The following is a 23,873-nucleotide window of genomic DNA, read 5'->3' on the forward strand; positions in this document are numbered from 1 at the left end:
TGGTGTGGCAGGACTATCATAGAGGTCCTTTCTCTATGGTATTTTGTAGCACCAAATTACCATTCACAATAAAGATACTGTGTTAAATCAGTCAATAGCCACACAGGTCTGGGCCCAATTTCATAGAGCTGCTAAGCACACAAATTTGCTTAGCATGAAATTTCTTCCCTGATAAAAACAGGATTACCAACCAAATTTACATTTGCTGCATATTGCTTGTTACTTGTATTCAGCTGTTGTTTGCTTATCCTTAAAATCCGAGGAATTGGTTGGTAATCCTGTTTTTATCAAGGAAGAAATTTCATGCTAAGCAAAATGTTGTGCTTAGCAGCTCTATGAAATTGGGCCCTGCTGGTAAGTGTTACTGACGATGTAAACTGATACCTTGACTCATTGTTTACTTCATGTTTTATCATCCAGTACTCTTGAGTCATCAACGAGTGCGGTTGCCAAATTCTAGAAGGGAAAAGAAAACAATCCAACAAATTAATGTCTTGGATAAAGGTTATTATTGAACATTCATTGAATTGAATCCCTGCTTTTTCCAGGAATGTGAAACTTCAGACTTCAATCTAAAGTCAGGTTTGTTTGTATACTTGCCTGGTGGAACAAAATGCAATGATTTTGTTCAGCATTCACAGAACCAGAGGGGGACGAGTGACTGAGAAGTGCCCCCCCCCCCCAAAAGAAAAAAAAACAAAAAAAAAAACAGCCTGAATTATAGCCTCCATCGAGATAAATACGTCTGAATATGCCACTACCTCTCTTCAGATAGAATTAAACCTTGATTTACATTCAGATAATGAAGAATACTCTTCATTGGACTCTACAAAGGGGGAGAGGGGGGGGGGAGTCATTAAAGGCAGTGGACACTATTGGTAATTATTCAAAATAATTATTGGCATAAAATCTTTCTTGGTGACGAGTAATGGGGAGAGGTTGATGGTTTACAACATTGGGAGAAACAGCTCCCTCTGAAGTGCCATAGTTATTTTTTGCCAAGGGTTATTTTTCTGTCATTATTATCTCGCAACTTCGATGACCGATTGAGCTCAAATTTTCACAGGTTTGTTATTTTATGCATATGTTGAGATATACCAACTGTGAAGGCTAGTCTTTGACAATTACCAATAGTGTCCACTGCCTTTAAACGATGACACTCCACTTTTTTTATGTGTGTCCTGAAATTAGGATCCAAAGGATTTTTATCTAGGACTCTGGAAACCCTAACCATTTTTTGTGGTGACTTAAAGGCACAGGACACTATTGGTAGTTACTAAAAATAGTTGTTTGCATAAAAACTGACTTGGTAACGAGTAATGGAGAGCTGTTGGTAGTATAAAACATTGTGGGAAATGGTTCCTTCTGAAGTAAGGTAGTTTTTGAAAGAAAAAAAATCTCTAAAATATTTGAACTTGATTTCAAGACCTCAGATTTAGAACTTGAGGTCTCAAAAGCAAGCATCTGAAAGCACACAAGTTGTACACCAAGGCAAGGGCATTTTTTCTTCCATTACTCTCTCACAACTTTGATGACCAATTGACAGATTTCACAGGTCCGTTTTTTTTTTTGCGTATATGCCGAGATACACCAAGTGCCGAGACTGGTCTTTGACAGTTACCAATAGTGTCCAGTGTCTTTAACATGACTGATGCAGTGTGAGGTCATTTTGTATCTTAATTGGCACCATCAACATTATCTTTTACATACCTTTAGTTCTTCAGGTAGAGTGAATTCATCATCGCTCCAGTTTATCTGACCAATGGGGTTAGCTTTCTCCAGCTGAAGGGCACACCTGTGTAAAGCATGACTGATGTGAGTTATAAATACACATAACAGACATACATGCAGTTTCCTTCTGCTGATAACACAAGTGTCAAAAGCATTCCTGAAACCACTGTCAAACAACGGAAACATACATGCTGCACACAACTCTAAGCCAATATACATCTTCATTGACCTCAGTGTGAGGGCGCTGTTTTGGTGGGTCTTGTGACATCATATGCAATGGGTCTACTGTTTGATCCTCAGCAGTGGCAGCCTGTGTGATGAGGGGTAGCTCTAAGTTATCTATATAACATCCTTGCCAGGTTATTCCAATTTAAAAGTTTTTTTTTTCGCAGCTGTATTTTTGTACAAGAAATATAGTGCAGACACTGAGCACTTATCCTGTTAGCTATGCATACCCACTCATATTAGCCTGAATGTGTCAGTATTACGTAGAATCAAGATGTGCCTATTCCTGAAACCAAGTCAATACCTTAGGCGTATGCAAAACCAGCAGACAAATGAGGGCACAGGTTACCAAGGCCGATACCTTCATCTTCAAATGAGGGAAACTTAAATTTGTACTGGAAGGTTTCAAGGAAAACAATTTTAACTCCTGAAGTGAACTGGTTAAGAACACCAGTGTCAGTGTTCCACCTCAACTTGATTATCGTCCCAACTATAGATTGGACCAGTCCCAAATGGGACACTTTGGGACGCTAGGTGGCAGCAGACTTACCAGGTAAATGTCCATTGTTTACGTAGTTCTGAGCCTGCGCACATTACCGAAAACAATGGATTTCACCTGGTAGGTCTGCTGCCACCTAGAGTCCCAAAAGTCCCTTATTAGTTTCATGCCTGTACAGCGCATTTGGATCTTGCCATAGACAGAATGCGCTTTACAAGAATTTGTTTTTATTTGATTATTAAAGTTGGGGCGACCCTTGTGCTGCAGGAGAGCCAGTACAGAAGCTCTCTCAACTAATAGGGTTGTTTTATAGTTGGGATGATTAACAAGTTGGGACGGAAAATCCGAACGTCGGTTTTGGACCCAGACTCAGATGAGCTTGGTCACCAGACCTTGAGTTTGTAGACTAGACCGCTGTAATGAAAAATAACCTTTTGATATCTTGCTCCAGACTGCCGATCTCTTTCCTTGTGGCCTTCAGGTCCTGTACATGAATGGTCAAAACAGAAAGAATGATTTTAACAATTTCACGCTGGATGGCAATGTATTGTTCTGGCAACATAAGGCATTGTTTTATTGAAAAAACTTCAAAGGAGAATTTTTCACTGGCAGCCAGCTGGCTGATAAATACCTTCTACGCTGGCATCTCCCAATTGAGCTTGAGGCCTCATACATATAGGTAGCCTTAATATTGGCAGTCTCCCTGTTTTGTCAATGTCTTTGTTTAAAGTGCCAGTCAGAAGTCTGTGACTGCTGTACAGCCAGGGATCACACCTAAGTTTGCAATACAGCCTGGGAAGTGGCAGCACAGGGATCACCTTATCACCTTAGGGGATGCAACTTTTTATTTTTAAATATCAAGTAATAAACCACCAGGGCAGCTGAATAGGTTATTTCTAAATAATTTTGTATTAAACAAAGAAACTTGAACTAAAAATAATAACAGTTTTTAAAAAGGTTGAGATTTGCAAAAAGGCGACACTTTCTTGGTCTGCGAGAATATCTGAACAACCTAAATATTTACCGCTTCGACTTCTGCCTCTTTGCTCTCCAAAAAACTGACGGCTTGCTCCAAGGATTGATTCTCTGTACCACTATGGTTTGGCAAACTCGCATTACCCTGGGGAAGAGATAAAACAAAAACAAATAACAAAAACAAATTTGATCGTTACCTGAGAAATTCTGCTACCTTATGAAGGGATTGTACATTCGATAATTAAAACCCACTGGTGTTGCAACCCTATAGCAAAACAAAACTGTGAAAATTTGATTGAAAAGGTGGTAGCGTTTTTGAGATTAATTTCCGAAAATCCGGAGTGGGTGTCCACACAGGAAGAATAATCTGCAATTAGAAAAGTGACAATCTTTGGAGATAAATTTTACTGCCCACAATTTACTGGTCCTCATTAAGCCAGCAGACTACAAAGGAACGCTGGAAGGGGTCTGGTAACTTACTATGTGTAGATTAAGATCTCGTTTATATCTTCTTTGTATATCTTTGGCAACCTTTTCTCGTAACACTCTCCTTTGCCTCTGGAAGGCTCTGTACAAAAGACGGGCATCAGGGTGATCCCTATCAAAAGTAAATGGGAACATAACTTTAAAAAGTACAATATTCCACCTCTGTTTCGTTAAGCAACTCAAATCTCCTAATGACAACAACGTAGCGTACAGTGGTGTATTTAAGCCACCTTCATGAAGGCAATTTCAATTGCTCCATACCCCTGTCTGGCCAACAAAGTGTTCCAGTAATATTTAATATCCCTCAACAAGGAAGGGTGGGGGGGGAGGGGCTTGCCCGAGGGCGCACGCCCACCAACCCCCTACCAATTTCCAGTGCGATTGAGTTTTTTGAGGAATGATTATGGAATTTTATGAATGATATCGTCATATCAAAATGTGTCGATATTGTCCAGGATAGGGGACTAGTAGTGACTAGTGTAAGTAGTAGTAGTACTAATAGGAGTGTAGTGTCTAATAAGACTCTAGAGTCTAAGTCTAATGTATTCTAAGTGATTAATAGTATCCTAGCGTCATACGTTATCGACCCCCAACTTTGATTCCCGTTTACCGCGAGATTGTGCAAGCTGCACCGGTGACAGTAGCTATGCAATTTATTCACGGTCTGTTTTTCATCAGGCTTTAATCATGCTGAGAATAAAGTTTCCTGTCGTTGGTTATGCTCAAGTCAAAACATTTATAAAATGATTGATTTTTGGAAAAAATCACTAAAATCATCCATACAACCTCGAAAGTTCAAAACAAAATTACTATCTATCTGCTAGATTGAGTTTCATTCTGCTTTAGTCACTGGATGGATCACGTGAGGTGGTTACTATTTGGGATTCTATGGTGTGCCAAACTGCATACTGTAATAAATTCTGATAAGCATAATAAATATGAACTTGAAGTCTACATTAAAGAGAAAATATCATAGATTGGTTTCTTATCTCCTGAAACCAAACATTACTGATCTGAAATGGGGGAAAACGGATTGTTATGAAGTGTGGGAAAAGTTTCCGTATGGCGCCACCACTTTTTCATTCGATATGAAATAATATAGTATCTAATTTACCTCAATGAGATATCCCTTTTTGTAAAAATGAGTGAAAAAGTGGTGGCGCCATACGGAAAGTTATCCAAGGCATTTATGGCGGAATAAATTTCCATGCGTCAACAAACCTAGCTGTGTACACTGCTGGTTAGCAGAGGTCAGAGTGATGACAACATAACACCCATTTTAATACATACCTATACTTTGGAGGAAACAACTCTTGAAATTCAGGGAATGAATCAAATGGACCTAGTGTAACGTCGGGGTTTAACAACATCTCGGCCAACTTCTTCACCGCCGCCATTTTTCATATTTTGAAATAGCGCCCTCTTTAGTTTAAATTTACAAAACACAACCTTCAGGAAAAATGGCTTCCCTCTGTCGTTTAGCCACGAAATCTTCGCATTTCAACATCTTCCAGCGATGCATTTCAACTACAGCCTTGAGGACGTTAGCTGAAGGACAACAGGAGACACGGGTTGACATTGTTAAGGACAAAAGTGTAAGTATTGTAGTTGTAATATCGCAGTTGTAAATGTAACTCCCCTTTCTCTAAAAAAATGTTGTGGTCTAGTTTCCGGACAATGAAAACATTGAATTTTTGACTTTCAATCTGACATGACAATAAGCCGATTGGAAAAGTTTTCGAATGGCGCCACCACTTTTTCATTCGATATGAAATAATATAGTATCTAATTTACCTCATTGATATATCCCTTTTTGGAAAAATGAGTGAAAAAGTGGTGGCGCCATACGGAAAGTTATCCAGCCGATTCACTATACAACTGCGCGAGTCTGTCACTGCTGACAACGCAATTTGTTTATCTCCCGTGACCTTTTGACAATACCCGGGTTTATTGTCAAAAGGTCACGGGAGATAAACAAATTGCGTTGTCAGCAGTAACGGACATGCGCAGCTGCAATAGCGAATAGGCTTATTGAGGGGAAACCAGTCAACTCGCCCCTACTCATTAAGCTTCCCCCTCACCTACCAAGTTGTACCATCTCAAGTCGCCCTGAAATGTTGCCCCTTCCTTACAAAGTCTCTCACTGTATTGACACTAATGACAGACATTAGACTCGCCACCGGCCCGGCATGCTCGGTCAAAAAGTCACCCCCTGCCTGGACTAGCCCCATAAAATTGGTTTAATAAAACTCTAATCCATTCCGTTACCGTATGGTGATTATATGAATGGTCGATTTATGGGGCTATCCCTGGACATGCTGGAAAAATTAGGATTGAACTAATTTATAATAATTAATCAGGTTAGTAAGTTTACTTTTCATATTTAATTTTAAAACAAATCCAAGTTTATTAACTTTTTTTTGTAATTGTTGAATTGATGATTGTTTAAATTTGTATAATTGAAACGGGATTTACTTTTATTTGTTTAAATATCCGTTTGTATTGTAAAATGTTTGTTAGTAAAATTGTCATGGATGGTGTTGTACCGCAAACCTTATAAAAAGTTATAGAAAGCTTTACTTTATTATCAGGGTGACGTAGACGAGATGGTTTTAACTTTATTACTTTTCTTTATTTAAATTTAATAGTCTTTAAAGGCAGTGGACACTATTTTTAATTGTCAAAGACTAGCCTTCACAGTTGGTGTATCTCAACATATGCATAAAATAACAAACCAGTGAAAATTTGAGCTCAATCGGTCGTCGAACTTGAGAGATAATAATGAAAGAAAAAGCACCCTTGTCACACGAAGTTGTGTGCGTTTAGATGGTTGATTTCGAGACCTCAAGTTCTAAATCTGAGGTCTCGAAATCAAAATCGTGGAAAACTACTTCTTTCTCGAAAACTATGGCACTTCAGAGGGAGCCGTTTCTCACAATGTTTTATACCATCAACCTCTCCCCATTACTCGTCACCAAGTAAAGTTTTATAAATGCTAATAATTATTTTGAGTAATTACCAATAGTGTCCACTGCCTTTAAATTGAAATGACTGACATTTTCATAAATATTGTACTTAACATTGTACTTTTTAAATATTTGATTGTTAAAAAAGTGTGATACTGTCATAAATTTAAATTTCAAGCCCTACTTTAATCATCTGGTGTCTCAAATTTCAAACCTAAACAGAAAAACATAAATTATTTTACTCGTCTTGGTGATAGGATGGTCGTTACTTGTTTGTTATTTGTTTTGACAAATTTGGTGTTTTTTTTACCAACTATTTTACAAAGCTTGCAGATGGATGTTCCCCTAAAGCTCAAGCCAAAACCTTTGTGAAAGACTTTGTAAAGACGACGAAAACGACAACAACAAATTATTTTTGTCACTTTTGTGAAAGGGCTAATGACTTTATCCCTCAGACTTTGACACAGAGCGACTTTGTTCATGTTGTTGGGATTGAATCTGTCAGGGGCAACTATGTAAAGGGCGACAATTAGCGGGGGCAGCATTGTTCAGCATTCATAAAAAAAAATGATTGAAAATGTTAACCACTGTCTTTTCTACATGTACGTGTTATCAATTTAGATGGACATCACCGCAGTGTCTGGCATCCCAGATGAACACATCAAGACGCGCCGTGCCCGCATCTTTGTCCCAGCCAGAAATGCCATGCAGTCTGGCACCAACAACACCCATCAATGGAAGCTGGAGTTTGAGACGAGAGAGAGATGGGAAAATCCACTCATGGGATGGGGTTCCACGTCAGTACAATTTGTTGAACATTTCTTGATCCAATGATAGTACATGTACCTGTTGCCTGCTCATTTTGGGGTATTTTTTTCTGAACTAATGTATGTACTTGTTAGTAAAGATGATGGACAATGAGCTTTTAATACAGGGCCTTATACATGTACATGGAGTAGATCACATGGTCCATAAGGTCAAATCCAAGGTCAAAGTAGAGGTCAAAAGGTTATTAAACCTAAACATGTTCCTACAAAAAAGGTTAAAGCAGATTTGGAAAGCTTATGCACTTTCCATTTCAAAGACACCATTTTCAACCAATTTGACCTACTTGTAATGGTTACCGATTTATGGTCGTTTGAATATCGGCAGTCAGGCGCATTTTGACAGAAGTCAACAAGAAAGAGCGAGTCGTAGCTCGAAAAACCATTTATCGGATTGAGCCGAAATTATAAATTTGAGCTTGTTGAGTCAGGATTACCCCATAACCCAAATTTAGTTGACGTTGGTAGGGTTAAAAATTGCCAGTTTGTGGGGTGATTTGACACGGAATGACCCGTAACAAAGTGTAAAAAAAAAAAAAACGTAATTGAATTAATTCCTTGTTTTCTCCTTATCCAGGGCGGATCCTCTCTCTAATATATCATTGTCATTCTGCTCTAAGGAAGAAGCTTCAACATTTGCTGAGAAGAATGGTAAGGGTTATTGAATTTATTTCATTATTGATGCTGCACGAAGCTCTTCATATACGGAATCATGGGTACAAGTACCAACAGCATCTTTGAACGTATTGAGGGCAGCATCCATACAAAAAAACTCGCAAATTTCAAAATGTCGCCAGCAGGCAATCTTTGGAGATTCAAAATTTGTTGACATACATTGATTGACTTCTCATCAATGGGGGCACTTCAAAAAAAATAGTTTGAAGGATGCTAACTACCATCACCATCTTCAGGATAAAAAAACAACAACACAGTTTCATTTTGTGGTAATGACCAAAGTTTGACCCTACCTTTAAAGCCATTATACACTTTCGGTACAGAAAACAAACAAAAAGTTCACAGATTTACAAATAATTTACAGGGTTTACAGAAGGTAATGGTGAAAGACTTCTCTTGAAATATTGTTCCATGAAATGCTTTACTTTTTGAGAAAACATTAAAACAATATCAGTTCTCGATAGCGAGAATTACGGATTTATTATAAACACATGTCATGACACAGCGAAACGCGCGAAAACAGGAGTGGGTTTCCCGTTATTTTCTCCCGACTCCGATGACCGATTGAGCCTAAATTTTCACAGGTTTGTTATTTTAGATAAGTTGTGATACACGAAGTGTGGGACTTAAACAATACTGTTTACCAAAAGTGTATAATGGCTTTAAAGGGAAGGTTTATGTTTGGTAATCACTCCTAAAATTAATGGCAATAAACACCCACTGTAAAGAATTTCTTAATTTGTTCTCCATTTTTCATCCTCATATTCGAATTGTTAAAATGAACATCTTTTCCTAATAAATCTATTCAAGAATAAAAACCTACTTGGTTAGAGGTAAAACAGCTTTCCATATTAAAAAGTATTTTGAGAACCTTTTCACATGGTGGAAATGTGGATATTTAAAAAGATTTAAGTTATTAAGCCCTAAAGCTTAAATACACTGGACACTCTTGGTAATTGTCAAAGACTAGCCTTCACTGTTTGTGTATCTCAACATATGCATACAATAAAACACCTGAATATTTGTGCTCAATCGGTCGTCGAAGTTGCGAGATAATAATGAAAGAAAAAACACCCTTGTCACACATAGTTGTGTGCTTTCAGATGCTTGATTTTGAGACCTTAAATTCTAAATCGGAGGTCTGGAAATCAAATCTGGGAAAATTACTTCTTTCTCTAAAACTCCATTACTTCAGAGGGAACCGTTTCTAACAATGTTTTATACTATCAACCTTTCTCCATTACTTGTTCCAAAGAAAGGTTTTATGCTAACAATTATTTTGATTAATTACCAATAGTGTCCACTACCTTTAATGTAATTGAACGGTTCTAAAAAAACAAAAGTATTGTCTGTACCCTGTACTGCTTTAAGAAGACAACTAAGATGTTTACACAAGAGGTAATGGAGATATTTACACTGATTTGATCATGGGCTATTTGTAGCAAAGTTCAGTTTCACTTGATGCTAATTCTTTTTCTTTTTTGTTGTTGATAAATTTTAGGATGGTGGTACGAGATCGAAGAGCCTTCAGTCAAGGCCATGAAACCTAAATCTTATGGAGCTAATTTCTCATGGGACAAGAAGACCAGAGTGTCCACCAAGTAGATCCGCAATTATCCTAAATTATTGTTAAAAATTAAGCGTGTTTTGGGTTGTTCTCCTCTGATTCAGTAGGTATAGGTTTCCCAGACGTGTAAATTTATAGTTATTTGGTGAAGATCTTTTACAGAGATCTAACCCAATGAGAGAGTTGCTTTATTAGTAAACACATCGGGTGTTAATGTTTCATTTCTGATTTGCATGATTTATTACTACACTTGGACTAAAATTGCCACAACTTTATAAATGAAATGGTTGGATCATTCAATTTTGGTTTAATACAGTCGAAACGGAGAAATGTGATAAAGGACATAGCAAAAGCTGTTTTCCTTTATGATTAGGTCTTAAACAGCCATGTGATAAAGATCTGGCTTGTTCATTGGTATCATTTATTCAGGCATGCAACTTTTTGGCTAATTTCTCTCTTGAACAACAGTGATGCTACACAGTTATACATTCTAGGCAGTTTACATGTTTTTGTTGCGATTGCAAAGTTGCATAAGTAGGTCTGGTTATTAAGTTTCAAACATCTGGCGATTTCTTTCCTCCAAACCATGAATAGTTCTTCACTTTGTAAAGGCTGTGAGTTTTCAGAGGCAAAAAGTGTAAATAAAGATTAAACTTGTTCAAGTGATATGATTAATCGTTCATAATTTTGTTATGGTGTATTGTCATTAGTGGTACTTAGTATATTCAAAGAGGGGCTTCAATGTTAAATTCACTGAGTTTTGTGGCACACTTATTATAGATGAGAGTTATTGTGAAAGTGGAAACAAGTTTTAAGTCTTAAAGACAGTGGACACTATTGGTAATTACTCAAAATATTTATTAGCATAAAACCTTGCTTGGTAACGTGTAATGGGGAGACATGGTATAGACGATGTGACCTCTGACCTCACACGAAAACCATAACATGATTTGCGCGCATACCGCCGGGGCAAAACCTTTGTGTTTTGGCAGCCAGCTAGAAAGTGTATGCAATCTTACCATGACTACGTGTCTTTTTGCCCGGCCAAACAAGACATACGTATACAGTGTTTTTTTAAACAGAGTGCGATTTGAATGTAAACATAGGTCACATCGTCTATAGGTTGATGATATAAAACAATGTGAGAAACGCCTTCTGAAGTGAAGTAGTTTTCGAGAGAGATGTTTTTTTCCATGAAATTGAGTTTGAGACCTCAGATTTAGAATTTGAGGTCTCAAGTCAAGCATCTAAAAGCACACAAATTCATGTGACAGGGTGTTTTTTCTTTCATAGTTGTCTGGCAACTTCGATGACCAATTGAGCTCAAATTTTCACAGGTTTGTTATTTTATGCATATTTTGAGACACGCCAAGTGAGAAGACTGGTCTTTGACAGTTACCAATAGTGTACAGTGTCTTTAACCTTATTTTTTTGTAAACTTTGGTGGGAACTGTTAACCCTGGTTCTTTGGCAGTAGGTTGAATGGCTTCTGGCTGGCGCCCTATAACGGAGATTGTTTTCAAAATGCAGAGCAAACCAACATTTGAGCCAGATAGCTCAGTTGTTAGAACCCAACAACATATTTCAGAGGTCGCAGGCTAACATCCTGTTCTAGTTAAAATTCTTTGTTCACCCCAAACTTCAAAATAGAAGTCTAAGACCTAAATTTAATATTTTAAAACGCCATTGTGTCTGACACTTCCAGTTGGAAAGTTAGTAACATCAACAAATATCAAATGATTTCACTTTGCAAATAAATGGATCTGTTTATTCTTGAGGAATTTCTGTAGTTCATTTCTCTGTTTTCCACAGTTTTGAACCAAAATTGAATTTGACTTTTTGACTGACAAAAAAAAAAATCCCTGCATGTACATAATGTACAGACCCGTTTTAAAATTAAAATTGTTTACATCGATTGACACCATGGTTCACACCTTTCATAAATGAAACTATAAGGCAGACACAGTTGTGCTTTAAAGGGAAGGTACACGTTTGGTAATTGTCAAAGACCAGTCTTCTCACTTGGTGTATTCCATCATGTGCATAAAATAACAAGCCTGCGGAAATATGGGCTCAATCGGTCATCAAAGTTGCGAGAAAATGGTGAAAGAAAAAACACCCTTGTTGGACAAATTTGTGATAGGATTAAAAGACTTCTAGCTAGAAGTCTTTTATTATTTTAGTGAGAAATTACCTCTTTTTAAAAAACTACATTACTTTAGAGGGAGTCGTTTCCCACAATGTTTTATACTATCCACAGCTCTCCAATGCTTGTTACCAAGTCAGTTTTTTAAGTTAATATTTGTTTTGAGTAATTACCAAACGTGTACCTTCCCTTTAATTCATTTGAGAGCACATCATCAACAACAAGGGTTCGTTCCACAAACAAAAACAAATCTTTCTTTTTTGCACCAGCAAATGTTATTGAATCAAGTCACAACAAACAAACAAATGTTTTCAAGCATGTTTCTAGAACACTAAAATCGGACAAAATCTCAAATAATATTTGAGAACAACTTCACCAGTAGTACATTCAGGACATTTGTCCCTGTATAGGACGGACTGTAAAGAGAGAATAAAAATCATATTGGTATAAATAAAATATTGTTTAAAGGCAGTGGACACTATTGGTAATTGTCAAAGACTAGCCTTTACGGTTGGTGCATCTCAACATATCCATAAAATAATAAACCTGTGAAAATTTGAGCTCAATCGGTCATCAAACTTTCGAGATAATAATGAAAGAAAAAACATCCTTGTCAAACGAAGTTGTGTGCGCTTAGATGGTTGATTTTGAGACCTCAATTTCTAAACCCGAGGTCTCGAAATCAAATTCGTGAAAATTACTTCTTTCTTGAAAACTAAGGCACTTCAGAGAGAGCCGTTTCTCACAATGTTTTATACCATCAACCTCTCCCAATTACTCGTCACCAAGAAAGGTTTTATGCTAATAAATATTTTGAGTTTACCAATAGTGTCCACTGCCTTTAAAGGAAATAAATTTACAATATGGATGAATACCTAAACTGATATTGCTAGCAATATCCCCCCCCAGATTTATTTATTTATTTTTTACTTATAATAATAACGTCATTGTTTTGCTTAATGTAGGCCCCCTTGACTACATCACAAAATTCCTAAACAATATAATATGAACACAGCAAACAAACAGATACGTCTGATTCCACAGAAGAGCAAAATTTTGTCCCAACAGAAATTGTTAAAAGCTGTTTTTAATCTCTGTTTATATTAAATTATACAGTAAGTGGTTCTACAGGAAAACCAATTTTGTCCCAAATGAAATTGTTAAAAGTTATTATTAAAACTATGTTTTATATTAAATGATACAGTAAGTGGTTCTACATTTAGGAGAGCAAATTTTGTCCCAATCGAAATTGTTAAAAGTTATTATTAAACTATGTTTTATAATGACACGGTAAGTGAAGTTGCTTTGCAATAGGTCTGGAGTTCTGGTGATAAAGTCATCGGGGTGTGGTTCGAATGCTGGTCATGAAACTTGTGCCCTTATAGGCAAGATGCTTTACTATAATTGCTTCTCTTCACCAAGGGGTAGAACCTGTGAGGGTAGAATTAGGTCGATTGTGTTGACACTATACATACATATATGCTTGCAGAGTCCCATTGCAGCCCAGGGCTGTATACTCCCCCAATGGAGCTGAGAACGATTACACGATTGTAATTGGCCTAATGACCATGGGGCAGGATAACAAGCGCATTGATAAGAAGTAGTTATTATAATTATTATAATACACTTGGTAAGAACAGAGACAGCAACAAACCCCAGAGAAGTAAACAAGAACATATATTTTAGACGTATACAGACAAAGCAGGGCTTGATATACCCAACCGCTGGTCAGTCTCCAGCCTCCGATTTCACCAAACTCTTCCTAACTTAGGATCATTCTCAGGACTTACAATAAAGGACGAGTTAGTTTCCGTATCCACAGACGTTAGGACGCATTGAACCCATCCTAAGTTAGGACCGGTTACTTGTCCTAACTCGAGATAGGATTCGTTTCGTGAAATCGGCTGTAGTGGTTTAGCAATGGGGGCGGTAACGGTTATGTACATGTAGTCTTGTGTTTTTTTCTCCAGTGCATCTACAATGGACCTTTACAGATTCACTGATGAATGTAGTTCATTTTTTTTTTTTGCCAATATGACTCAACAATTTAGATGTAAATTCAAAAAAGATTTTGCAGGGGTTTTTCTTTTTTAAACAGTTAAAGGACATGTACATTACAAGCCCTGACAATACATACTTGTATAATACATACAGTACAGTGGTTTACAGACATAATTTTGAAAGATTAATGCAGCATTTATACATAGTACATTTATTTTCGAAAATACAAACACCCAGAGGTGAAGAAAAAGTAACAAATTATAAATATCACTTTTTTTTTTCACAGCAAAACAAAAACAAAACGAAGAATAAATAAAACGCCTCCTGTGCGCCAAGATCAGTTTTCCATCAAAGTCAGCAGTGATCTACACTGATTTGGTCAAAGTTCAACAATAAACATCCAGAGCGCTATTAGTCTTACGTCAATCAATCAATCAGGCAATAATTATTTCCATACAAACACAAAATACCAAAAAAAAACAACAACAGGATTTTACAAGGCTGAAAACTGATTGGAGGCATGGCCAATTAAAGCAATTAGCTTGTAGGCTGGGCGGATGCCTTTATGGTGAACTGCAAGATTTCCAAAAAACACATTGGTCATGTTGGTGTGGTTGGGTATAATTAAAAAAAAAGGCCCTGAACAAAGACTAATGAAAAGAGCACCTCAAGACTGTCCATCTGATAACAAAAAGATAGATCGGACAGTTTTGGCGATTAAGCCGTGTCCAAACTGATGGCTACAGCTCTGGCTAGGTCACTGCTTCATTATGCCTTATAGACCGTATTGAACGATCCCTTTGCTGCTATGAAAGTCCCAATCTTGTATAGGGCAAACTGTATGCGCGTCTAAATGCGTACATCAAAGAAACACGCAGCACGCAGCGATCCCGGTTTGATTTCCACGGCGCACAAGCACGCACAAACACACACACCCCCGCTCACGGACGCCATCTTTTGGGGTAGATATTTGAACGGTGATGACGTCATATTCAATACATTCTATTATAGGATTTCCTTATGCTACTCTCACATTGTGATGAATATTCTTGCGAATATGAATATTTGAAATACGCGATGAATTCGCGCCAAAATTGCAATTGGATAGTGAATATTGTCTTGATCTTCCCTTGAACTCTCCCTTACCAATATTTTACGAATAATACGCACGCCTTACCAATGTTACCAATGGGTTACCAATGCTTACAAAACCGATGGCGAATTGCCGTCTTCAACAACTTTCGCTGAAATTTAGGAAGGACTTTGCATTGCTGCTTTCAGTCTTTGGCGAATGTCCTTGGGAAGATGAATATTTGAACATTGCAGTGAATTTGTCAAAAAATGGCAATTGAATAGTGACAATTTTCATCTCGGTCTCACCCCTCAATTACCAATATCTCATGAATATATTATGAATGCTTAGCAATGCTTTCCAATGCCTTTACGAACTTTGCCAATGCTTACGATCTTCATAAGGAGGTGGGGAGTACAGTAATTTGTGAAAGTTTCAAATTTGTTACCAACGCTTACGAAGACAGGGCCAATGTTGCAAAGTTTGAGCGAGTGTGTAATATTTCCATTTGTAAGCAGATTCGCTTGCATATTCTTCACAGTGTGATAGTAGCATTAACTACAGTCGAGTTTTAGCTGTAACAATTCAGATTTGGCGATAAGCCACAAGAACTTACCGGAAGCTTTTGGAAAGCTCTAGGTGATAATCTAAAATATGATTTTATGCACGATTCATCTAATAAAAAATTGAGCCCTGGCTGGCCTGAAGCACACGGCAAAGTTCAAATTGTGAATACAATATTCTATAATACATTAACATCTAGATGTACAGAATACATTCAATACTTTGTCTTTTAATTCACCACAAAAAAAACCTGCAGGGATTCTTCAATTTTTACTAAAATAAAAAGAAGATATTCTTATAAACATGCAGTTGCTTATAGCTACAGATTTTTCCTGATGATTAAAATTCTGCTGGTATATATAAAAAAAAATAAAAAAAAACATCAGTTAATTTCCTATGATGATAAATGAATGTCCAATTGCATTGAACGTGATTTTAAACCATTATAAATTACAATTTTGTAAAAAGCATTGCACTGCAAGTATTTCATGTATTCTTTTGTCCATTCCTGGCCCTATTTTCTAAACAATTAACGTCTTCTCACAAAAAGCTGACATGAAGCAAACTTTATAAAAACTATACACACAGAATTTCTAAACAATGCACTCTAGGGTGCGTTTTGGCGGCTGTAACCAATAGTTGTTTCTGACGTCATAACGAAAACGGTAACCGCGCTCACAACTCGGTTATCACTCGGTTATCGTCGCCAAAACGCACTCCTGCTATATTTATAAGAAAGCACAAATTAATAATGAGTCTTCAAGACCCAATAGAGCTCACTCGGAATCAGAAAGTAAACAATACATTCCTATTCTATTTTACTGCAATAGATACACAGATGCAGGACAAGTCCTTATCTGAACTACATGTACGTGTAGGTAGTCGACAGATATTCAGATCCACTTTTGTTGCAGAAAACGAATCAAAGAACAAGTTTTTCTCTAAACTAGGTACATTGCTAGAGTACTGATTACCAATCTACTTCCAAGCAGAAGACAAAAAAATGGACACATTCCTCTCTTTGGAAAAATAATGATGACACTTATTTTTGTCTCATTGCCGTTCAAAATAATTGTGTTATAGAAAACTAGGAAGCTTTTAAACAATTCTGAAACAGTGTGCACAACTGTCTGTGCAACACTTACACAATCTATACACATTACAAGTTTCCTAATTTAGTTGATGTATTGTTATAATTTACAATCTCAAAGCATCAAATTCGTAAAAAATATTGTTATCCTCTACAAAATAAACCAAACACAGGCATATTACTCGGGTGGGATTCGAACCCACGACCCTTGCAACTTCTTACAACATCGAAACCTGTTACGTCTTCTCTTTACAGAAAAATGTTCACACCCTGAAACTACTTACACAAATTTAAATTGAAACAAACCCATTTAACACATGAATTTGTCACAAACATCTAGGCGCATGGCGTTTGGTCTAAGCTGACTCTGCTAAACTTTTAAATCTACTCAGTACTGTTATATCAGATTGACATAATTTTATTTCCTCTTTTTAAAAACTTTGAATACAGTCTCCTGTAGACCTACGGCCGACGAATCCGCACACAAACAAATCTGTTGCCGTTGTTACTTAGAATATCGTCCTCCAATGTTAACCCAAGCTCCAGAGATGCAAGCACACACACAATTCTCTGGACGAAAACTACAAAACAAACAGCATTCTTTTTTTAAACAGTATTGTGAAAGACGTTCATCGACGCACCTCTGCAGATACAGCTCCAGGGCAAATCCTACCACGGGCCTGGAATTACAAGCGTGCCATGAAGGCTATGGTCTTGGTGTCCCTTCAAAAGTCTCCAATTGACTTTAAGATTTTCCAATGGAAGTGCCCTTAGCACAATGAAAATGGTTGTGCCCTCTCAAAGATGAAATCCCAGGGCTGCTACCCTAAAAAACTTACAGATTCTCAGCACAAAGTGGATCGCCTTGGAGTCATCATTCTCTGTTTGGGTCCGGATTTCAGTTCAAATCGCAACCTGGCAAGCACAATGATGTCTTCATCACACCCTGTTGTCCTCTTCACTGTCTGTTGTAGTGTGTAATATTTGGGCTAAACGGGTCAGCCCTTCTTTGGCGCTGGCAAGGTCGTCCCTGGAGCAGAGCTGTAGTACTGTGTCACGACCTGCTCTCAAGTTGTCTAGGTTGAGGGCATCGGAAAGCTGTGGTAATATGGAATATACAGTACAGCGAATCAGAAAATTTGAAACTTTGAATTATGATAAATAATGATAATACAAGCATTTGTAAACATGGTAAAGCGCATTTTCCAATTATTGCAATGGTGAGGGCATTTCATTTCAGAGAGAAACGTTGTATTGAACAGGAACCTTCTAAGATGAAAAAAAAGTGAGTTTAGGTTTGAATTGAATAGCAGGCTTGTGCTATGGGTCCCTACTCGGGTCACATACAGTGGACACCTTGTGCCAGGACTCTGGCCTGAGACGGGAGGAGCTATGTACAGCAATGAAGGACCAACGTGTTAAACAGAGGCCCATCACTCGATCTCATCACATCGTCTGACTGAATAAAAATGAATAATGAATGTTGAGAGAAAACAAGTTCTTGCTTCAGGGTACAGCTACTGAAAAGGCCTTGTCACCTGCATGTTTGAATGTGCAATGTATTTGTCAGTAACGCTCAGAACGGAGGCTCTTATGGAAGTGTCGTGGCCAAGCGGTTTAGAGCACTGAATTCAAACTCTGGTGTTTCTGATCAGCGGAGTTAGTGTTGGAATCCCCCAGTTGTGACACTTGTATTTGTGTCCTTGAGCAAAGCACATAACCATGGCTTCGTCCTTCTGACTGCACAGCGTAAAGCCGTTGGTCCCATGTGTTGTGTACAGTAACGCATGTAAAAGAACCCAGTGCACTTATCGAAAAGAGAAGGGGTTCCCCCAGGTGTTCCTGGCTGTGGCTGCTGAATGCGCTGTAGCACCTTGTAAACCATTATATAAAGGTGCTAAATAATTGGGTCTCATAATTCATAACTTCAATAACTTATCTGTCTGTATAAATATATACTAAGCGCCTTGACTACCTTGTTGGTAGATACGTGCGCTGTACATAAGACTTTGATATTATTTAGCAATCTAAGTATTTGCTGATTGTAAACAATTGTAACCCTAGGCACTGTAAACTTCTTCCATGGTTTCTCTGACATCCAATTTCAAATAAGGTGAATTAACCACTGGTTTAAAACCTTGGACAGCACTTTTCCAATTGTTGTCCTTGACTAATTTTGAAAAGGTCCCTATATAAGCAGAGTCATTAATACGGCCCCTCGAGATGGAGCTTTACCTGGTCTTTATCGCGAGCTGATGACTTATCCTGGTGACTGGCTAGAATCAGAAGGGGTAGACCCAGTAAGGAGGCATGCGTCAGGGTAGTGGATAACACATCCGATACCTACGAGCAAACAATACAAAACTTTAAGAAACACATTTACGTACGGATAAAAAAAAAATTGCTTGTCATATGAAATCTGCTCCACTAAGAAAAGTATTCATTCAAAACTTTTTCAAAAGAGTATAGGTCATTATGAGATTAAATTATGAGACTTGGTGCTAATTCAATCAGTTTTCTTTAAGTTATTAATCATACTATTTTGTATACAATTTTCCAGCGAGTTGACCAGCCATTTGAGACCATTTAACTGCAAAGGTTGTTTACTAAGGTGGTAAAACTTTGCATAGACCCAACTGTGTAATTGTGAGTATTGTGTGCAAACACCACATGATATCATTTTGCTGGCTGGCATCATTTATCTGTCATTCAAAACCACAGTGGATGAGATTAAAGGGTTTGACAGTAGGAGGGTTAACTGTGTGTTGTGGTGTTACATTCACATTTCATATTGCAGGCTGGCATAGTTAATTTATCATTACATATCACAGTGGATGATGTTGGAGAGTCAGACAGTGGGAGGGTTAACTGTGTGCTGTGTTTTTACATTTACATTTCATATTGCAGGCTCCCATAGTTTCTATCTTTCAAAACCATCCTTGATAATGTTGGAGGTTCAGACAGTAGGAGGGATAACTTTGTGTTGTGTTCATGCATCCACAAGATACAATATTGCTGCTAGCATAGTTTATCAATCATATTGTACCACAGTGGATGAGATTGAAGGGTCACACAGTAGGAGGGACAAACAAGTTATATATACCTCTTGTAAATCACTGTCAGAGCAGGCACTGTCAAGAACAAACACAATGGCTTCAGTCCCTTCATAATATCGATGCCAGTGAGGTTGTATATTTGACCCACCTGTAAAATAAAAATAAAATAAAACTAAAATATGTAATGAGCACTTTGAGACACCATAAATAAAATGCTTTATAAAAATTGTGTAATGTGTTGTTATTATTTTTATTTATTTATGAATTAATAGGCCTACCTCAGACAATTTACAGACTCTGATTGGCCAAAACCGATCACATGGGGATATACTAGCGGGTGATAAAGGACCGACTTTGGAAATTAGCGAATAAATGGCCCCTAAACCAGCATACATTGTGTAAACTATAGATCTACACTTACAGTTGTGCCTATTTCAACCCCAGTGCTTTGGGAACTGTGCCAAGTGCTCATACCAAACCAACACAATGACTACATGTACTTCCACATTAAGCTACCCCATTCAGAGGTACCCTGGCCAGGTCTTGGCCACTTCTGGACTTTTTCCATCTCCTTCAAAGCTACATTTACCTGTATATCCCCCGGCAACGCTGTGTCAATGAGATGACACACCTTCGCCCAATCTTAGACTACAAAATCCAGATGCCTATGTTTTATAACATGATTAGTCTGAACATTGAAGCCCAAGAGGATTCATTCTTGACCTGGTCGTTCTCTGCAACTTTCTCTGGAACATGATCATACCATTCCGCAAGACTTATTGAGACTTACCTCCTAACTCTTTGCAGTTTAGTACGGCATCTTCAAGAGGAACTGCTTTTATACTGAAACCTGCAACGTAATTCAAAGAAATTAAAACACATTTATTTCAATGCTATCTTTTATCCATATGCATTCAAACATTTTGCTAGATTAACGAATTATTTGAGTAAACCCCCCCCCCAAAAAAAAAAAATGGCACTATTGCTACACCTAAAAGGACAGGAATATTCTGAATATATATGACAATAAATACTTATTAAAGTATTGATGACGTCAAAAAAACCGTTCTACCAGAAAGGCAATCAGAACCTTTTGGATATTATCAAGTCTTGAATTTGGAATTTTTTTATTGGCACTCCGCTTCATACAAAACGTGTCAACTACATATTAAGTTCATACTTTATAAACGTTAATTGCGAATGCAAAGCGAACATTAAATGGGCGCATTGTGGCTGAGTGTTTAAGTGAAATGAACGTAACCGACTGCTTTGGAAATTTGCTTTTGTGTAAAGTATGAACCAGTCAGCAACTAAGACACCCTTTTTTCCAGTTGATACCAAGTTTTTTACAACCACATCTCCTAATTCTAGCAAGAAACTTGCTTACCAACTGTAGGCACAATTTCTTCATTCTTCTCCCCGCACAGCAGAGTAAGCAGGGTGGTCTTCCCTGCTCCAGACAGCCCCAGACAGACTGCAGTGTACTGTGGTCTAGGTGGTGGCTCACGCTGACAGCAAAGCTTCTGACAACACTGCAATCAAATAACAACAACTATGGACTTTTGGAATAATCTTCCAGACAAGTATGCTTTGTTTTTGAAAGGGCAAGGGCACCAAGACATTTTCTCCTCATTAAATTGAGTAAATTGTAAATTTCTACTGGAGCATAACTTCAGTTTGGGCTTGAGTTTGGACTCCATCATCAATTTCGAAGCAGTGTACAATTTGCACAGTGGCTCAACATGGGTAAAGTAATTTAGTTTCCTTTGCTTCACAATCACAATTAACAAATAAAAATCAAACTGAGCCGGAGCCGAAGTTTTGTAATTAAGTTCCTGGCACAAAGCATGAACTCTATTTCAAACTCAAACCAGTCATTGTGGGGTGTCGTGGGCGAATGGATATTAGAACACCGAACTCAAGCTCTGATGCTGCTGTTCAGCCGAGTGTGGGTTCGAATCCCGGTCGTGACACTTGTGTCCCTGAGCAAGACACTTAACTATAATTGCTTCTCTCCCCCCAGGGGTAAATGGGTACCTGTGAGGGCAGAGATAGTTCTTGTGATTGGTTTAGCCGAGTAGCGCATATATTGCGCACAGGCTGTATACTCCCCAGGGAGCTGAGATGGTTTAAGGAATGATTTAAGGCCTAGTGACCAGGGGTAATAATGCCGGAAGCGCTTTGAGACACCCCTCGGGTGTGAAAAGCGATACATAAAAATGGTCTATTTATTATTGTTAGCTACAATTATGTGAACACGTTTTACCCTATGAGTTCCAATTCTACACATCGCCCAGAAGATTCCACAGTACTGGCTGGCACGAGAGCTCCCCATGGTGCTGGGTTTACCAATCAGCAACGACTTTAATTACAGCGAGTGTTGTACTGAGCAAAAACAACAAGAGGTATGCTTCACAACAGACTTAAGTCATAGACGCTTCACATGGTAGGGAACTGGAAGACGCAGCAAGTTAACCTGTAACAGAGATGAGATGGGACGGATATTGATTGGTAACAAAAAAAGTAAATTACTTGTGACCCCTCTATTTGTGGGACACTTTTATTTGTTTGGCCATCTCTATGCCTTTAAGTATTGTCACCTTAGCAATGGGCATTTTTTGAGACCCTTCCCTACACTTTTGTTCATCAATACCATCAATTATCGCAACTACTAGGCCCTATCTACAAAGAAATGTTTTCAAACATAAACATTGATCATTCCCGGCCCCTCCCTCCCACTCCCCAGTTCCCCCACCACAGCCCACCTAAGTGACCACCACATGGGGGCTGGTCATCTCGCCACCTAGCAAGCTAGCCACAAACAAAGTCGCCCCCTGCAAAGTCGCCCCCTAACCGGCTCGCCCCGAGTTGTTACAAAGTCGCCCCCTGACAATGTCGCCCCCAAACAATGTCGCCCCCTAGCAAAGTCGCCCCCTGACAATGTTGCCCCCAGCCAATGTCGCTCCCTAGCAAAGTTGCCCCAAGAAAATAGTTAAGGGTTAGGGTTAGGGTTAGGGTTAGACCTTCCACAAGCACATTACTTCATACGGAATTTTTTCTGAAAATGTTTTAACTATATTTTTTTACCATAATTATTGTAGCCTTAATTATTTTCCGAACAACATCTGGGGGCGACTTTCCTAGGGGGCGACATTGGCTGGGGGCGACATTGTCAGGGGGCGACTTTGCTAGGGGGCGACATTGTTTGGGGGCGACATTGCCAGGGGGCGACTTTGTTTCAACCCGGGGCGAGCCGGGTAGGGGGCGACTTTGCAGGGGGTGACTTTGTTGGTGGCGAGCTTGTCAGGTGGCGAGATGACCAGCATTCCACCACATCACCTGCACATGCAGTCCAGTGATGCACGTGTGACATCATTGACAACTGGAAGTACTGTACTGACTTTTGTTATAAATCATGTTGTAGTCTTGTATTTTTGTAGCCGTTCAGTCATCATGAAGACACGATTAAATTTAAAAGCAAACCTTGCCCTAGGCTGTTGAACCATCCATGGAAGAATGATTTTTTTCCTCCATGTGAAAACTACGCCATTGCTAGTGCTGTGGGACATCCCCCATCCATAAATTCCATTCAATCACTTCTCAGAAGTTCAGTGCATGTGCACATACACATGCAACGGACTTTTACCATGTTTACGGACACGACTGATTCGTTGCACATAAATGACAACAACCTGCCTGAACCTAATCTGGGCGGGCTGGTAACAAATATCTTGTGACAATATAAATTCATCATAACCAGACATCAAACTAAGTAAATAAGCACATGGTTCCATACCATTGTTATTGGTGAAATCTGTTTACAACTTGCACTGCATGCAGGTAGTCGCACCGCTCATCTCACATCAGTCAGAGTTGAGCATCTCCTGAATAGAGAGAATAGGGCCAGCCAGATGAACTTTTCATGCAAAAATTGACCTATCCCCCACCACCGCCACTGTTTCATGTTAAATTGATGTCAACACTTTTCTTCTTATC

General features: G+C 38.4%; 3 protein-coding genes across 4 annotated transcripts; 1 reads left to right on the forward strand and 2 right to left on the reverse strand.

The window, feature by feature from the left end:
• Window positions 1–278: 278 nt before the first annotated feature.
• Window positions 279–5,367, reverse strand: LOC117296153. 2 transcript variants are annotated; one of them, XM_033779035.1, is made up of 6 exons: window positions 5,207–5,367; window positions 3,911–4,028; window positions 3,480–3,575; window positions 2,887–2,939; window positions 1,711–1,810; window positions 279–456 (listed from the first exon to the last, which is right to left on the reverse strand). In XM_033779035.1, exons 1-6 carry the CDS (start codon window positions 5,311–5,313, stop codon window positions 403–405), a joined length of 528 nt encoding a protein of 175 aa, XP_033634926.1. In that variant the 5' UTR covers window positions 5,314–5,367; the 3' UTR covers window positions 279–402. The 2 variants fall into 2 exon arrangements, with proteins under 2 accessions (XP_033634926.1, XP_033634927.1); XM_033779036.1 differs by having other exon boundaries at window positions 1,711–1,795; window positions 5,207–5,364.
• On the forward strand, window positions 5,341–10,614 carry LOC117296154 (NADH dehydrogenase [ubiquinone] iron-sulfur protein 4, mitochondrial-like). Its single transcript, XM_033779037.1, has 4 exons — window positions 5,341–5,511; window positions 7,504–7,679; window positions 8,284–8,357; window positions 9,883–10,614. The coding sequence occupies exons 1-4, from the start codon at window positions 5,377–5,379 to the stop codon at window positions 9,984–9,986; spliced, it is 489 nt and encodes a 162-aa protein (XP_033634928.1). The 5' UTR covers window positions 5,341–5,376; the 3' UTR covers window positions 9,987–10,614.
• Window positions 10,615–12,877: 2,263 nt separating this feature from the next.
• LOC117295734 (ADP-ribosylation factor-like protein 15) lies at window positions 12,878–23,755 on the reverse strand. Its single transcript, XM_033778453.1, has 7 exons — window positions 23,674–23,755; window positions 22,144–22,353; window positions 21,265–21,409; window positions 20,668–20,727; window positions 19,925–20,025; window positions 19,057–19,164; window positions 12,878–17,919 (listed from the first exon to the last, which is right to left on the reverse strand). Exons 2-7 carry the CDS (start codon window positions 22,210–22,212, stop codon window positions 17,761–17,763), a joined length of 642 nt encoding a protein of 213 aa, XP_033634344.1. The 5' UTR covers window positions 22,213–22,353; window positions 23,674–23,755; the 3' UTR covers window positions 12,878–17,760.
• Between the last annotated feature and the right edge of the window lie 118 nt (window positions 23,756–23,873).

The sequence above is a fragment of the Asterias rubens genome, chromosome 10 (assembly GCF_902459465.1).
Source record: "Asterias rubens chromosome 10, eAstRub1.3, whole genome shotgun sequence".
In the NCBI taxonomy this organism is placed as follows: Eukaryota; Metazoa; Echinodermata; class Asteroidea; order Forcipulatida; family Asteriidae; genus Asterias; species Asterias rubens.

Bases quoted from the DNA above. Each gene is read 5' to 3' on its own strand.
- LOC117296153 (XM_033779035.1), bottom strand. From the start codon at position 5,313: ATGGCGGCGGTGAAGAAGTTGGCCGAGATGTTGTTAAACCCCGACGTT. The intron at 3,576-3,910 runs GTAAGTTACCAG...TCTCTTCCCCAG, and splicing joins GAGATCTTAATCTACACATA to GGTAATGCGAGTTTGCCAAA. The intron at 1,811-2,886 runs GTTATTTTTCAT...AACTCACATCAG, and splicing joins CTGGAGCAAGATATCAAAAG to TCATGCTTTACACAGGTGTG.
- LOC117296154 (XM_033779037.1), top strand. From the start codon at position 5,377: ATGGCTTCCCTCTGTCGTTTAGCCACGAAATCTTCGCATTTCAACATC. The intron at 7,680-8,283 runs GTCAGTACAATT...CTCCTTATCCAG, and splicing joins CTCATGGGATGGGGTTCCAC to GGCGGATCCTCTCTCTAATA. The intron at 8,358-9,882 runs GTAAGGGTTATT...GATAAATTTTAG, and splicing joins AACATTTGCTGAGAAGAATG to GATGGTGGTACGAGATCGAA.
- LOC117295734 (XM_033778453.1), bottom strand. From the start codon at position 22,212: ATGGGGAGCTCTCGTGCCAGCCAGTACTGTGGAATCTTCTGGGCGATG. The intron at 20,026-20,667 runs GTAAGTCTCAAT...TTTATTTTACAG, and splicing joins AAACTGCAAAGAGTTAGGAG to GTGGGTCAAATATACAACCT. The intron at 17,920-19,056 runs GTAAAGCTCCAT...ATATTACCACAG, and splicing joins CAGCTCGCGATAAAGACCAG to CTTTCCGATGCCCTCAACCT.